General features: G+C 41.8%; 1 protein-coding gene across 1 annotated transcript; it reads right to left on the bottom strand.

Annotated features, from left to right (window-relative positions):
• Positions 1–703: 703 nt before the first annotated feature.
• Positions 704–6,006, bottom strand: LOC4329431 (uncharacterized). Its single transcript, XM_015767063.2, has 12 exons — positions 5,718–6,006; positions 5,428–5,578; positions 5,232–5,327; positions 4,438–4,514; positions 3,835–3,914; positions 3,265–3,325; positions 2,321–2,388; positions 2,148–2,229; positions 1,903–1,989; positions 1,455–1,532; positions 1,086–1,205; positions 704–987 (listed from the first exon to the last, which is right to left on the bottom strand). The coding sequence occupies exons 1-12, from the start codon at positions 5,883–5,885 to the stop codon at positions 811–813; spliced, it is 1,245 nt and encodes a 414-aa protein (XP_015622549.1). The 5' UTR covers positions 5,886–6,006; the 3' UTR covers positions 704–810.
• Positions 6,007–12,905: the final 6,899 nt, after the last annotated feature.

Raw genomic sequence — 12,905 nt, 5'->3', positions numbered from 1 at the left:
TGTTGGAAATATGATAATTTTTTTATAAACTTGATCAAACCCATAAAAGACTAAACAGAGGAAAGAAGTGGGAAGTAAAGAGAATTTTTCCAAAGGATTTAAATACTCCAAATTTTCTATGTTTTTCATTTAAAAACTGTGGAAGAGAGTGGAGCGACATTGTATGGAGAGAGAAGGTAGGTGTACATTTTTTTTAATTCATGTAGGTGCCTTAAGCTTAAGAGATCTACCTTAAGGCGGGCTTACCTTCTATTGTCAACATTGAAGATGCCATAAGGCCTTCAAAATACAAATTAACCTATAACTTGGCTCTGAAATACTATGCCAGATCGAGCAACAGATTTGGAAATATGCAACAGATTTGGAAATATATGGACATAATTCGAAGACATGGAGATTGGTAGACATACTCATTTTTAACTAGTACCCTGTAATCCCCCTACTGACTCCCTCTACTGGAGCATGCCCAAGCAGCATCAGGACCCAACAGTAGCTAGGCTACAATCAGCTTGAAAATTGCATACGATGGAACTGTTCATGCACGAAGCTGACTCGAGTCCTGTCAAACTAAGTTGCAGAAAAATTAGGAAAAAGCTTAAAGTTCATGTGGGTATTTATGTTTTATTGCTTTAATCGTTGGAAGAAATATATTGGGAAATTCTTTCCAAGATCCTTCCATCTCGTGCAATCTGGCGACCAGAAGTGAGCGCAGTGAAAGATCATTCGCTCAATATCAATATTTCTGTGCATTTGTGCTTCAAGCAAAGGTGAAACAGAGAGGTTCAAGTGTACATGGAAATTCTATACGATTTAAAGGACTCCAAAGAAAGGATTAGTGATAGCAGAATTCAGCTCGGCTCCAGCAGTGTTCAGGACGGCCTTGTCAACCTTGTCCCTTGCCAAGAACAAGAACTCGTTGCCTTCAAGTTTCTCAAATCCACAGAGCTGGAGAAACTCTATGCCTCCATGCAGATTGCCAACCCTCTCCTGCATTGTACCGAAACAGATTATAAGTAGCGTGTTGTTCTTGAAAGGATAACAGCGGATCATTTTACCAGGTCAATATGTACAGTAATTATTTTCACCTGAAATGTAGCGTTGGTCAGTCTGATCTTCCTGAATTTCTCCTCGTCAGGATTTTTAGCTACATTGCCAATGTAGGTAAGGAGTGTTTGAAAAGCCCTCTTCACTTTAGCATCGTCATCCTGTTGCAAAAACGGCCCATAATTGGGTCAAATTGAATACCAAACATATAATATGATTATATCAGCATTGAATGATTCCACTCTAAAACTACAGGGAGAACACAATTTTTGGTATAGTTTCAACAAACAATAGAATTCTCAAGTCTTTACAGTTGCATCTGTATTCACATGCAATGAAGGATATGTGTCAATCTGCCTGACAAATATGAGTAACATAGAAGATGATTTCAAGTTAAAACTACATGCTACCTTGTTCTGCTGCTTAAGATTTCTTAAGCAATCCCTCATGCGCTCGGCCTTTGTGGCTGGCCTGACAGGTAATGCCCTCTGGAAATCCATAGAACAGAGTTAGATGGCAATAATGATTTCAAAACATTGTTTATTTATACAATCTGCAATTATATTCTTTGGCCTACTAAGTTCGGATCTAAAGGCCTCTACAAAAGCTGTTCCAACAAGAAATCCATTGACTGATGTAAGGCATAAGATCTGAATGTTTCCTGAGAAATTCAGAATCAGATAAAATTTTTGCTCGCATTCATCTCAGCGATTTGGTTCAGTTAGGCAATTCAGGTTCTCAAGACCAGTACAGGGTGCAAGTTCAAACTGGCAGTAGGTTGGTCTAAATGACTAAATTTGGATCAACTGCTAATTATGAAAGGAAATTCGGATCAACTGCTAATTACGATAGGTGTACCTTCTTCTCTTCAACCGGAGGTGGTGCGCTTGGTTTAGGAGCAGCTGGATCTTCCGGGGGCAATCCAAGTTTCCTTCTCCTTTCAGCCTGGTAATTAGAAAGAAATAATTGAGGTCTAATTGCCAGAGTGTGACACTTACATGACAACCATACAAATATCCCCAGGTTATGTCGAAGCAAATATGTAACGCCAGAAATTCTTATATAAATAATAGAAGAAATGATGAGATGGAGAAGATGGAAACCTTGTCCTCTTCCAGTTTCTGACGGATTTTTTCTCTAGCTCTTTTCTCCTCTTCTTTCTCAAGTCTTCGCAGTTCTATCATGCTGCAGGTGGTGGTAAAAACAGTCAAGGGGTGGAGAACAGAATACTACTAGTCAAAATACAGAAAAATCAAAAGGGGAACAAAGAACCAACCGTTTCCTTTCATTATCCTCCTCAATTCTTTTGGCTTCAAGAAGCTCTTTACCGATCCGAATCCTTTCCTAAAAATGTCTAATATGTAAGATAAAATACTGGCAAAAAATGAACAGAAATATATGCCACATATAATGTAAGGAACAATAATATGCTATTAATTGTAATATTGGAAAAAGATCCACCAAAATTATAATATTGCAAAGGTGTAACTGGAAAATGCCAAGATCACATCACATCAAACATAAAACTGGAATTTGAGGGGAACAACCAATGATTTTCATGCTTTGGTATTAGTGCTCATCATTATCTTCAAATGAAGGGCATAGCGTAATTTGTACTTGTTGTCTAGTAGAACGGAGACAAATGAGAGAAAATTTTCATCTTTGATATCAACTCTCATCAGTATTTTCAGATGAAAAATATAGTATAATTTGCACTTCTTATCCAGCAGCTTATATCAAAATAGGGGACAGTAGGCTGAAGTCCCTGTAAAGACATGATAACGTGACAAAAGAAAACAGCAGATACCATCTATACCTTCAACTCTACATATTACAGCAACAAATTTAAGACTAGCTCAGTACTTCAGACATAATTGCACTTCCAAGTAATCTTATGCAGATTTCTTCATACAAATTGACAAATTTGAGATGAGATTTCATGAAACAAAATCAATAAGTTCCAGCAAACTATTTGTGTTATGTTATTGTACAAGATTGCTGGCAGGTGGAATCAAAGTTACATGAAAATACATCATAAAGGGCTATTGATTGTAATGACTAAGCATAATGCATGTCTTTTTTGGATATGCTGTGCAAGATACTGACTAAAAACACATCTAACTGCACAGAAGAAACCAGATATATAAATGTGCTGCAGGTAATCTTGATTCATACATTTCTAAATACATTAAATAAGGTAAAAAGAAGTTGAGAACAAACCTTCTCCCTTTCTCTTTCCATCCTTCTCTCTTCTTCTTCTTTCTTTTTACGAGCACGTTCCCTACAAATCGAGTGAGTAAACTCAATAGTTTAGTAACAAAAAGTTAAAATCAGAATCATAACGCCAGATCTGTGGTTGTTCCAGTGTTAATATGACAAACGGAGAGCAAATATTGAACAAAGTTCCTGTTTAAGGCGGTACGATAAAAAAGTGCACAATCTGCATATTGGGGGTTATCATGTGCAAAGAAAATACGTAGGGAATGTAATAAAAGTATAGAACTTCAGGGATTAAATATGAGAATTCTATTGTCATTTATATTGAGTTTCAAGTCCAATAAAAATTATCATTTTTAAAGCAGTGAAAAAAATTGTCGTACCAATGCATGCGATTACAAAGCCCAACCACATACGACAAAGCATACAAGTACTTAAATGTCAATTGAACTGATTTCAACGAGGAAAAGGTAGTGCTACAGACAGACACAAGTCAATGCAATTTTCTGAAGATATATATAAAACCATCAACTCATTAAAGATAATAAGAAAGCAATAAGTTCATGAACACACCTTAATTCCTGAGCTTTAATCTTCATTTCCTCAGGAGACAAAGAGGGTTTATTAGCCTCAGTTATTGTATTAGCCGGTACCTGAGAGATGAAAGAAGGTAAGTGTAAAGTTATGTACTGGAGAGCAAAAATTTTCTGGACAAGTATAGGTATAACACAGAAAGAATTCATCTATTACTCCCATTGGACACAATTAATTGAACCTCTGAAGTGGGAGGTTAGATATATTCAAATGTGCAAGTTTGGTCCTAGATACATGGGCATACGCAGGGGAAAAAAAACCAAAATGGACAACCTATGCCAATTTTTCAAATGTTTGAAATGCGTTTTCATTGTTACAGTAAATACATTGAGCTGCACAAATAATAAATAAATATAGTAAAAGTTTTGGGTATTACTGAAACTCCATGGATAGAATGTCAGAGGTCAGACAGTGCAATTCAGTGTAGCACTACACAAGCACGATGAAAATAATACCAAAATAACCACTTAATATCCAAAACATATTATTTTTTCAGCAAGGGGCAATTTAGCACACCAGCATACCAAAACAAATAAAGGTATAATCAATTAATCAGCAACAAAAAATATAAATTCATCATACCAGAAGCGGTTCGTCAATATCTGGATCTTCTTGGTGCTCGGAAAGCCAGTTAATGGCACCTTCAATAGTGCTATTACCTAGAGGAAAATTAAATGGGTGCAAACAAAGTTATGAATTAATCATGGTTTGCTTACTGAAGGTGTTATGTTTATTTAACTAATATAGATGAGACAATCATAATATATAAGTAAGACTGCAAAACGTAGTCTTATTGACTTCTGGTCCACTGAGACAGTTTTGTCCAAAAGCACAGCAAATAGTTCAGCTTTCAATGCATATATAATGCCTTGTTTTTTCTGTCATATTGTAAATTTCGGTCCACAGGCACTACAATGCAGAATGTATGTCTAATTTTGCACTCATAATGTATCTTGTTGCAATGCACAAGCACTAGCATTATTTGATCTGCAAGACTCAATAGCAAAGCATATACTTTCCAATCGAGGTCGTTCCTTTATTCACCATATGCTGAAATCCTTGGTCCAGAATTTACTGTGATAAAAAGCCTTCTAGCCGAGACTTTCTTAGATCAAAGTCTCAAATAGCTCAGTCGCACGAGCGAACATATATACACTTGAACAGTTAATACTTTTCTACTGCATCTGCAGTCTACTCCTCTGTCCCATAAAAAACCGAATCTTAGGGATGAATCTGGACACTAAGATTCGGTTTTTTATGGGAAGGAGGGAGTACTCTAGTAATAATTTGCTAATAAATAAAATCTAAGTTGGAGAAAGAACTTGACAGCATGGTACAAATGTTGAACTAAGACATACTATCTTGCTACACCATACCAGAAAAATGAAGTGCCCTAGTGGCACGCGCCGTCGTGAACCCCATCGCCTCGAGGTCCGCCAGCATCTCCTTGTTAACCTCCGGCGCCACCATCTCTGCCGGAAGCAAAAAGCCACCAAGATTCAACACTCTTTGCCACCCAAAGGCGGCCACAGATCATAACCCTTTCGATCATCTCAACAACAACCACCTCACCTTGTGGCTCGGCGCTTGCCGAGGCATCGACATCCATGGCCTCGCCGGCCGGCTTCGGCGGCGCCGCCTCGAGATCAATTGGCTTGGCCGCCTCCATGGTCTTGTCAGTGAACTCCGTGTGGCCCGTGCGCTTGGTGTGCAGGTCCACCTCCTGCGCCGCGCAAGATCAGAGATCCACACAACCAACCAGGTGAGACTAAAATCGGATCGAGAACCACCGAATCCGGCGGAATTCGATCGAGAAAGTGAAAACCAAAGGGAAGGTGGGGAGGGGGATGGGGGGATCTCACGGTCTGGGAGCGGCAGGGCTTGCCGCAGGCGGCGCAGACGAGGTTGAGGACGGCCTCGGTGGACTCGGAGAAGTTGGCGTGGTTGGTGGCCTCGGCGTGCGCCTGCGCCTCCTCCACGCTCCGCAGCAGCACGCCGCAGTCGCCGCACCGCAGCGACAGCCCCGCCATTGCCGGCGGGCGGCGGCGAAGAGGGAGGTGCTTTTGCTTCGCCGCGGCGGCGAGGTTTAGACGGAGAGAGGGGGATTCCGCTCGCGGCGGCGGCGAGAAGACGAGGAGACGAGACCAAGTCGCTCAGGTAGTCCAGATCAGGTAATTATTAAGCGGAATTTTTTATATTTCTTATAGAGAGGAAATTAATTAACCTGATTTGTTACGGAGTATACGTATGTACGTACTGTATTCCGAACGGGAAGGGCTCATCTTCTCCTCGGATTGAAGGATCTGGTTTATTGATCAACGGTTGGGATTACTGTTTTTAATAAGAAACATGATATAAATCATGTATGCGCTCACAATATACGTACACTCAACCTTATAAACGCACGTAACTATATTTTTTTATACTAAAAAGAGATCGATATATCTAGAAAATGTTGAATTTAGTAAGTTTGATTTCAGTGTTGACATAAAGTCACAATCATGGTAATGAACACCCAAATTTCATGGATAATATTTTTTTCCTTGTCCAAAATTTATTACAGGTTTGTTAAGATTGTACTAGTATAAATGGACAACAATATGATCATGCATTTGGCTAAAAAGGTTATGCTTTTGATCAGTTCCTTGCAACAAGTTAAGAATATTCCATACCTTTTACAGTGTTTTTTTCCTTATTCTACGTTGTGAGAGATAGGAGTATTTGATATGTTTTGCTTCGTGTGAACACCTTTTAGCTAGTGCTTGGGTGTTTTTTTTAAAAGAAAGGCAAAAGCTTTGCCTCGCCTCAGAGCTAGTGCTTGGTTGGGGCACAAGAAGAAATTGAATTAGCATATTTCTGAAAAGCAAAAATGGATTATCAGCTTGTTTGGTTTATTAGATGACTTGAAAAAAAATACACGTATGTAGCAACGAGTGAAGGCTAATTTAATCATATTATTGTTGAACGGTTTAACTAAGGTAAAATTCACGGTGGGAACTGCAATTATAAGTTTGATCATGTCAAGTTAGTATGCAAGTTTATAAAAGAGATTTCTTATACGTCTCCTTCTCCTTCTTTATTTGTAAAAGCGAACGAATTCAAATACCGACTCAAACACGGATTTGTATTTCCAAATGCAAATAATGAACTTAAAAAGCGACTCATACACGGATAACGTACCAAAATACCGGTAAAAACATCTTCAATTTTTATAATAGTAGAGACTAGCTAAATGCATGTGTGTTGCAACGGGAAAAAAAATAAAATTACGCTAAATATTAAATTATGGTTTAATTTTTTTATCTAAGTCATATTTTTTTTATTAAACTCAAACAAATCTGAACGTAGGGAGCAGTGTTACGTAGGAGGAGAAGATGGGCTTTGTATTCATCGAGAGTATCCATGCATCTTTCAAAAGATTTTTATGATCATATGTCACGGTCTAAGATTATGTGGAGATGAATCGAGATGAATGAGGATAGATTGGATTATAGTAGATGAAATAACAAGAAACGGTTCTGAACCTAAACAGCGCGACGCTCTCTGTCTCACTGAGAAGGCAGGCCGATGGGCACTAAGATAAATCTTGATCTAATGCCTAACTGATCTGGAATAGGGTCCCTCCTTATATAGATGGAGGACTCCTTAATCTAATCCTAACAAACCCTATCTAATCCTAACAAACCCTAACTCTATCCAATAGGCCTAGGATTCCCGGCCCAAAGCCCATGACATTACTCCCCTCTTTTTAAGCAGCTCGAGGCACACCCCGCTAGACTCAAACAAAGTACCATAGCCTAAACAAAGATTCACAAGCCTTTTACATCTCGGCTGAAATATATACTCCTATATAATTAATACTACTGTTGTGAACAACCCTACTTTTACTTTTATGTTGTCATCATAGATATGGACAGGTGGACCCCACCCAGAAGCCTTGAAAGGAAAGTGAGGCCCATGCCAGAATCCAAACATATCTAGGCCAACATGGATCAGCTGCAGATCGAAGCCCAGCCCACCAGTCTAGCCCATTTAAATTGCCCAGATGAGGAGAAAAGAGGAGAAACCCTTGCTCCTCCCGTAGATAGCGCTGCCTCCAACAACATGCGCGTGAGGAGCGCCGTCCGCGAGAAGAGAAGTTGGGCCACGCCAAAAGAAATCGCCCCCAACTTCGACTTGAAGTCCTTGCACAACTGCCGCGTCCACAGTTCTCAACGCGCACATGCCGCCAGGAACGACTCAGCCGTGGTCGAGCCGCAAACTTCGTGAACCAGCTCGCGGACCCGGCGCGATCTGCGCCATCACGACAAGCGAATGCCGCGCCCACCCGTCGCGCTAGTGAATCGCGCCGCCATACGCCGGCTGGCTCTGCTCCAACCGTCGCCGTGTTGTGTCGCCATCGAAGTGGAACTCACCGTCGTCTTCTCTGACTCCGTTGAGGGCGCCAACAGCGACGGCACCATCGCTAGGCCCAGCGGCGAGGCCGAGGTTGCTCGCCCACCTGCCGTTCCCGCAATTCACGCCGCATGTATGTCGCTATCTTCCCGCGCCAAATTGTACCTGCCACTCTCGGAACTTGCGCCGCCGCTCGAGGAAGCGTGAGCGCCTCGCCGTGAGTCACGCCACCCCCGCATGGTTGCAGAACGCCATTGCCGACGACCCCGGACGGTGGGCTGGGCTGCGCATGCGTGAGTGGCGGAGGCAAGAGGCATCACCGATGCTAATCCTAGCAGCGCACCACCCAGTTGCGCCATAGTTGGTCGCCGATGGAACCTGCAGCCGATCCCGCCCTATGGTCGACGAAATGACGTAAAGGAGGTTGTCGGCGATGGCCTGCCATGGAGTGGCGTCACCGCCGATTACTGCCACCATCCGTGCCGCTTGAAGACGCGCCCTCGTGGTCGCAAGGACGCTACATGCCAGTATGATGATTCGGCATCCTCAAGGAAGGCCGCCGGCTCGGCTGACTGGGCTGCCAAGGCCTAGAGTTGCGCCACCAAGTCCATCATCTTCTTCGAGATCTCGGCAAGGCCTTCGCTAATGTTGAGAACCACAGCGATCTCGGCACCCATGGGCACGGAACCGAAGCTCTGATACCAAGTTATCACGTGTTAGGATTATTTGGGATGAAAAGGGACGAAGGGAAATAGATTGGATTATAGTAAATGAAATAACAAGGAACGGTCCTGAACGTAAACGGCGAGACGCTCTTTGTCGCACTGAGAAGGCAGGCCGATGGGCACTAAGATAAATTTTGATCTAATGCCAATCTGGAATAGGATCCCTACTTATATAGATGGAGGACTCCTTAATCTAATCCTAACAAACCCTAACTCTATCCAATGGGTCTAGGATTCCCGGCCCAAAGCCCATGACATCATATCACACAGATTTTTAATCTTTAGATTAAAATCCAATAGACACAGCAAAAAGACAAAAAGCAACTAAGAAACACCATAATGGATACTAATTGCCATATCTTCAAGAAAAAGACCAAACCCAATATAAATTTCAAAACTTACATACGAAGATTCAAAAATTACACTGTAACTTACAAAAGTTACAATGTAAGTTTTATAAATTACACTGTAAATTACAAGAAAATACACTGTATATTTAAGTGGGAAAATCAAGTGAGAGATAAGAAAAAAAATATTTCGATTGAGATGTAGCAAAATCGATCACAAAATAGGGAGCTGCCAATCTCGCGTTACATCTACAACGTTCTGAATCAATCACGCGCCCATCATGTTCTCGCGGACTGAGTCGGACATCTACCACGTGTGCATTGCGAACCCATATAGATAGAGTCGGATAACAAACGAAAGAATAATGAGTAGATAATCATTATTATTATTATTATTTTAAAAAAAGTATAGGTAAAGATCTAGAAATCGTAAAAGGATTCGGATGACAATTACCAAAATCTTGACAAAAACATCTTTAATTTTTATAATAGTAGAGATAGAGATAGAGAAGAAATAGAGGTATGGAACATAGTCTGGTTCCAACCTCTTCCTCCATCAAAAATATTAATTTCTATGGATAATTCTAGATATTCTAAGAGTCTTTTTTATGGAGGATGTACGGAATCTCTTCAAGATGCGGTATGAAGCTATACCGATTTTTCACTGACAAAACTGTCTCCTAAGTCCTAACCAAACGCTAGAGAGATCAATTCGGTTCTCAAAAAAAAAAAAGAGAGATCAATTCCATTCCCTCAATCAAATACCCGGCAAGTATGACCAACTTGTCCAATGGAATAGCCTTCTTACTACCAGGGTTTCCCTTACCGTTTTTAGCGCGGTTACCGCACCCCCGCGGTAAGGTGGTTACCGCGGTAACTGCGCAGTTACCACGAAAATCACGTGGTAACCGCAAGACATACCGTGATTTCAAAAACTGAAAAGGTTACTGTGGTAACCGCGCGGTTTTGTAAACCCTGTGTTGGCAACTTTTTTGACAAGTTGACAAGCACGATCGCAGCACCTTAAGCCTTACGGTGATCCTAGAGTCGCCAACCACCTCGATCTAGCAAAGAGCTAAACCTAGATGGGTTTTGATAACTAAACCGGCTAGCGGAGCCGATTTCTAGATAACTACCCGCCTCGTGGGCAAAACGGAAGGTTTTCAGGACAAACCTACAAAGAGATGTCGCACTCTCGCAGCGGCGGCGGATGGTTTACGGTGCAAACCGACAAAGATGGACAAACTAAGAGAAAACTAAAAGCAATATGAAAAACGATTTGATTGATTGATTGTAGATTGATTTTTACAATGAACCGGCCATGTCCCTTATATAGGGGTTGGTCTTGCCCTCTACAGGCCCTTCTCCACGTCCAACTCGGGGTAGAAACTAAAGGAAACCCGAAACATGCCTTCTCGAGCAAGGAAACCTCGAGACCCGACGAAACACAGTCGGACTCGGACCTGCCAGTCAGATCGGCCACACACCGCCGATCTGACCGGCCCTGAACCGGCGGTCTGACCACCCAACACACGGCGGTCAGACCGGCCCACTCGGAGGAAACCGGCAAACTTCCAAATTTCGGCAATCTTTCCTATTTTAATTCTAGGTGCCAAATTTGGGAGTAAACACATGCCCCCCTGCCTTTTTGATGAACAACGTGAATCTAAAAGCATAGAACATGTTTTGGTCTTAGGACGATAATCCAATTACCGACCATAGTACCTCCTAAGCGTCTTGCCAAACGCTCGGGAAGTATTTCTTTAAGTATTTCCCGTTGATTACTCACTGAAAACGCTCCTCTTGAAGTGTGTCCAAAAAATATGCGTTTCCTCGAACAATACCGCATACTCGATAAGGACCCTCCCAACTAGAAGACCACTTACCGAACTCCTTGGATCGAGTACCCAAAGGCAAAATTGTCTTCCAAACCAAATCTCCAACTTGAAACAACTTTGCTTTCACCCTTTTGTTGTACGCCTTGGCCACCTTCTTCTTCTCTATCTCTATTTCTTCCAATGCCTTCAATCACTTGTCGATGACTTCATCAAGGTTGTCTCCCATCAATGTCTTGTAATCTTCACTTGACAAATCATCTTGCTTGATATAACGAAGAGAACCAAGATTTACCTCCACTGGTAAAACGGCTTCTTGACCATAAACCAACTCAAAAGGAGTGACTTTAGTGGCACCATGTTTAAATATCCTATGTGCCCACAATGCTTCAGAAAGCATCTCATGCCACTTCTTTGGGTATTCCTCAATCTTCTTTTTCACTAACTTCAACAACGTTTTATTACTCGACTCGGCTTGTCCATTAGCCTGAGCGTAGTAAGGAGAAGAACTCAACAATTTAATACCATAAGATTCGGCAAAACTCTTCACTTCTTTAGATATAAAAGAAGCACCTTGATCCGTAGTTAATGTTTGTGGAATACCGAATCTATGGATAATATGCTTCAAAATAAAGTCAATTACCTCCGTATGAGTCATATTCTTCAACGGCACGGCTTCGGCCCACTTGGTGAAGTAATCCGTAGCAACTAGCACGAACCTATGCCCCTTTGATGACGAAGGATAAATTTGACCAATGAAATCCAAAGCCCATCCTCGGAACGGCCATGGTTTGATTATAGGGTTCAACACGGTGGCGGGCGCCAATTGAACATTACCGAACCGTTGACAAGCCTCGCATCCTCTATAATATTTGAAGCAATCATCAATCATCTTCGGCCATAGAACCCCGCTCTCCTAAGCAACCAATTCATCTTGTGGGCTGATTGATGAGTTCCACAAATCCCTTCATGTACCTCTCCCATAGTCACTTTAGATTGATCTTCATCTAAGCACTTCAACAAGACACCATCTATATTTCGGCGATATAAATCCTCATCAAGCAATGTGTATTTGAACGCTTGTCGCCGAATTTTCCGATCAACCTTAAGCGTGGGATCTTTCAAATATCGAATCAAAGGAATTCTCCAATCTTCTTCTGCTTCCTAGGCACAAATGTCCGAATTCACAATTAATTCGGCCTCTAAATTGATTGAAACGTGCCCCCCAGCGCTCTGCCCAGAACTGGTCAGACCGACCATACAGGGCCGGTCAGACCGCTCGGGGTCGCCGGTCAGACCGGCGGCATGTGGCCGGTCAGACCGCCCCTGGTCACCGGTCAGACCGGCCACGCAATGCCGGTCAGACCGCCCCTGGTCCCCAGTTTCGCCAATTTCGCACAAAGATTTAAAAGCAAGCACCGGCTCCTCTAATATCAGAAATAATCCCTTCTTCACATTATAGCTAGATGCTTGTTGTGCCAAGTCATTTGCTCTAGAATTATCACACCTAGCAATATGTCTAATAGCAAAATTATCAAAATTGGCAATAATATCCAAACATGAATCGAGGTACCTATTTAGTGATCCGTCCAAGCATTTGTAGACTCCGGCGACTTGTTGCACCACCAATTCCGAATCACCAAAAGCATCCACGTACTTAGCTCCAACCATCTCCATAACTTGTAAGCCGAATAATAGAGCATTGTATTCGGCTTGATTATTTGTACAATAATACTCCAAACGAACCG

Source organism: Oryza sativa, chromosome 2 (genome assembly GCF_034140825.1).
Source record: "Oryza sativa Japonica Group chromosome 2, ASM3414082v1".
Lineage (NCBI taxonomy): Eukaryota > Viridiplantae > Streptophyta > Magnoliopsida > Poales > Poaceae > Oryza > Oryza sativa.
The sequence above is the reverse complement of the archived record's forward strand: the minus strand, read 5'-3'. Positions and strand labels throughout refer to the sequence as shown.

Coding starts and splice junctions, on each gene's coding strand:
- LOC4329431 (XM_015767063.2), bottom strand. CDS start 5,885: ATGGCGGGGCTGTCGCTGCGGTGCGGCGACTGCGGCGTGCTGCTGCGG. Junction 5,579..5,717: donor AGCCCTGCCGCTCCCAGACC/GTGAGATCCCCC, acceptor TGCGCGGCGCAG/GAGGTGGACCTGCACACCAA. Junction 2,230..2,320: donor GAGGATAATGAAAGGAAACG/GTTGGTTCTTTG, acceptor CACCACCTGCAG/CATGATAGAACTGCGAAGAC.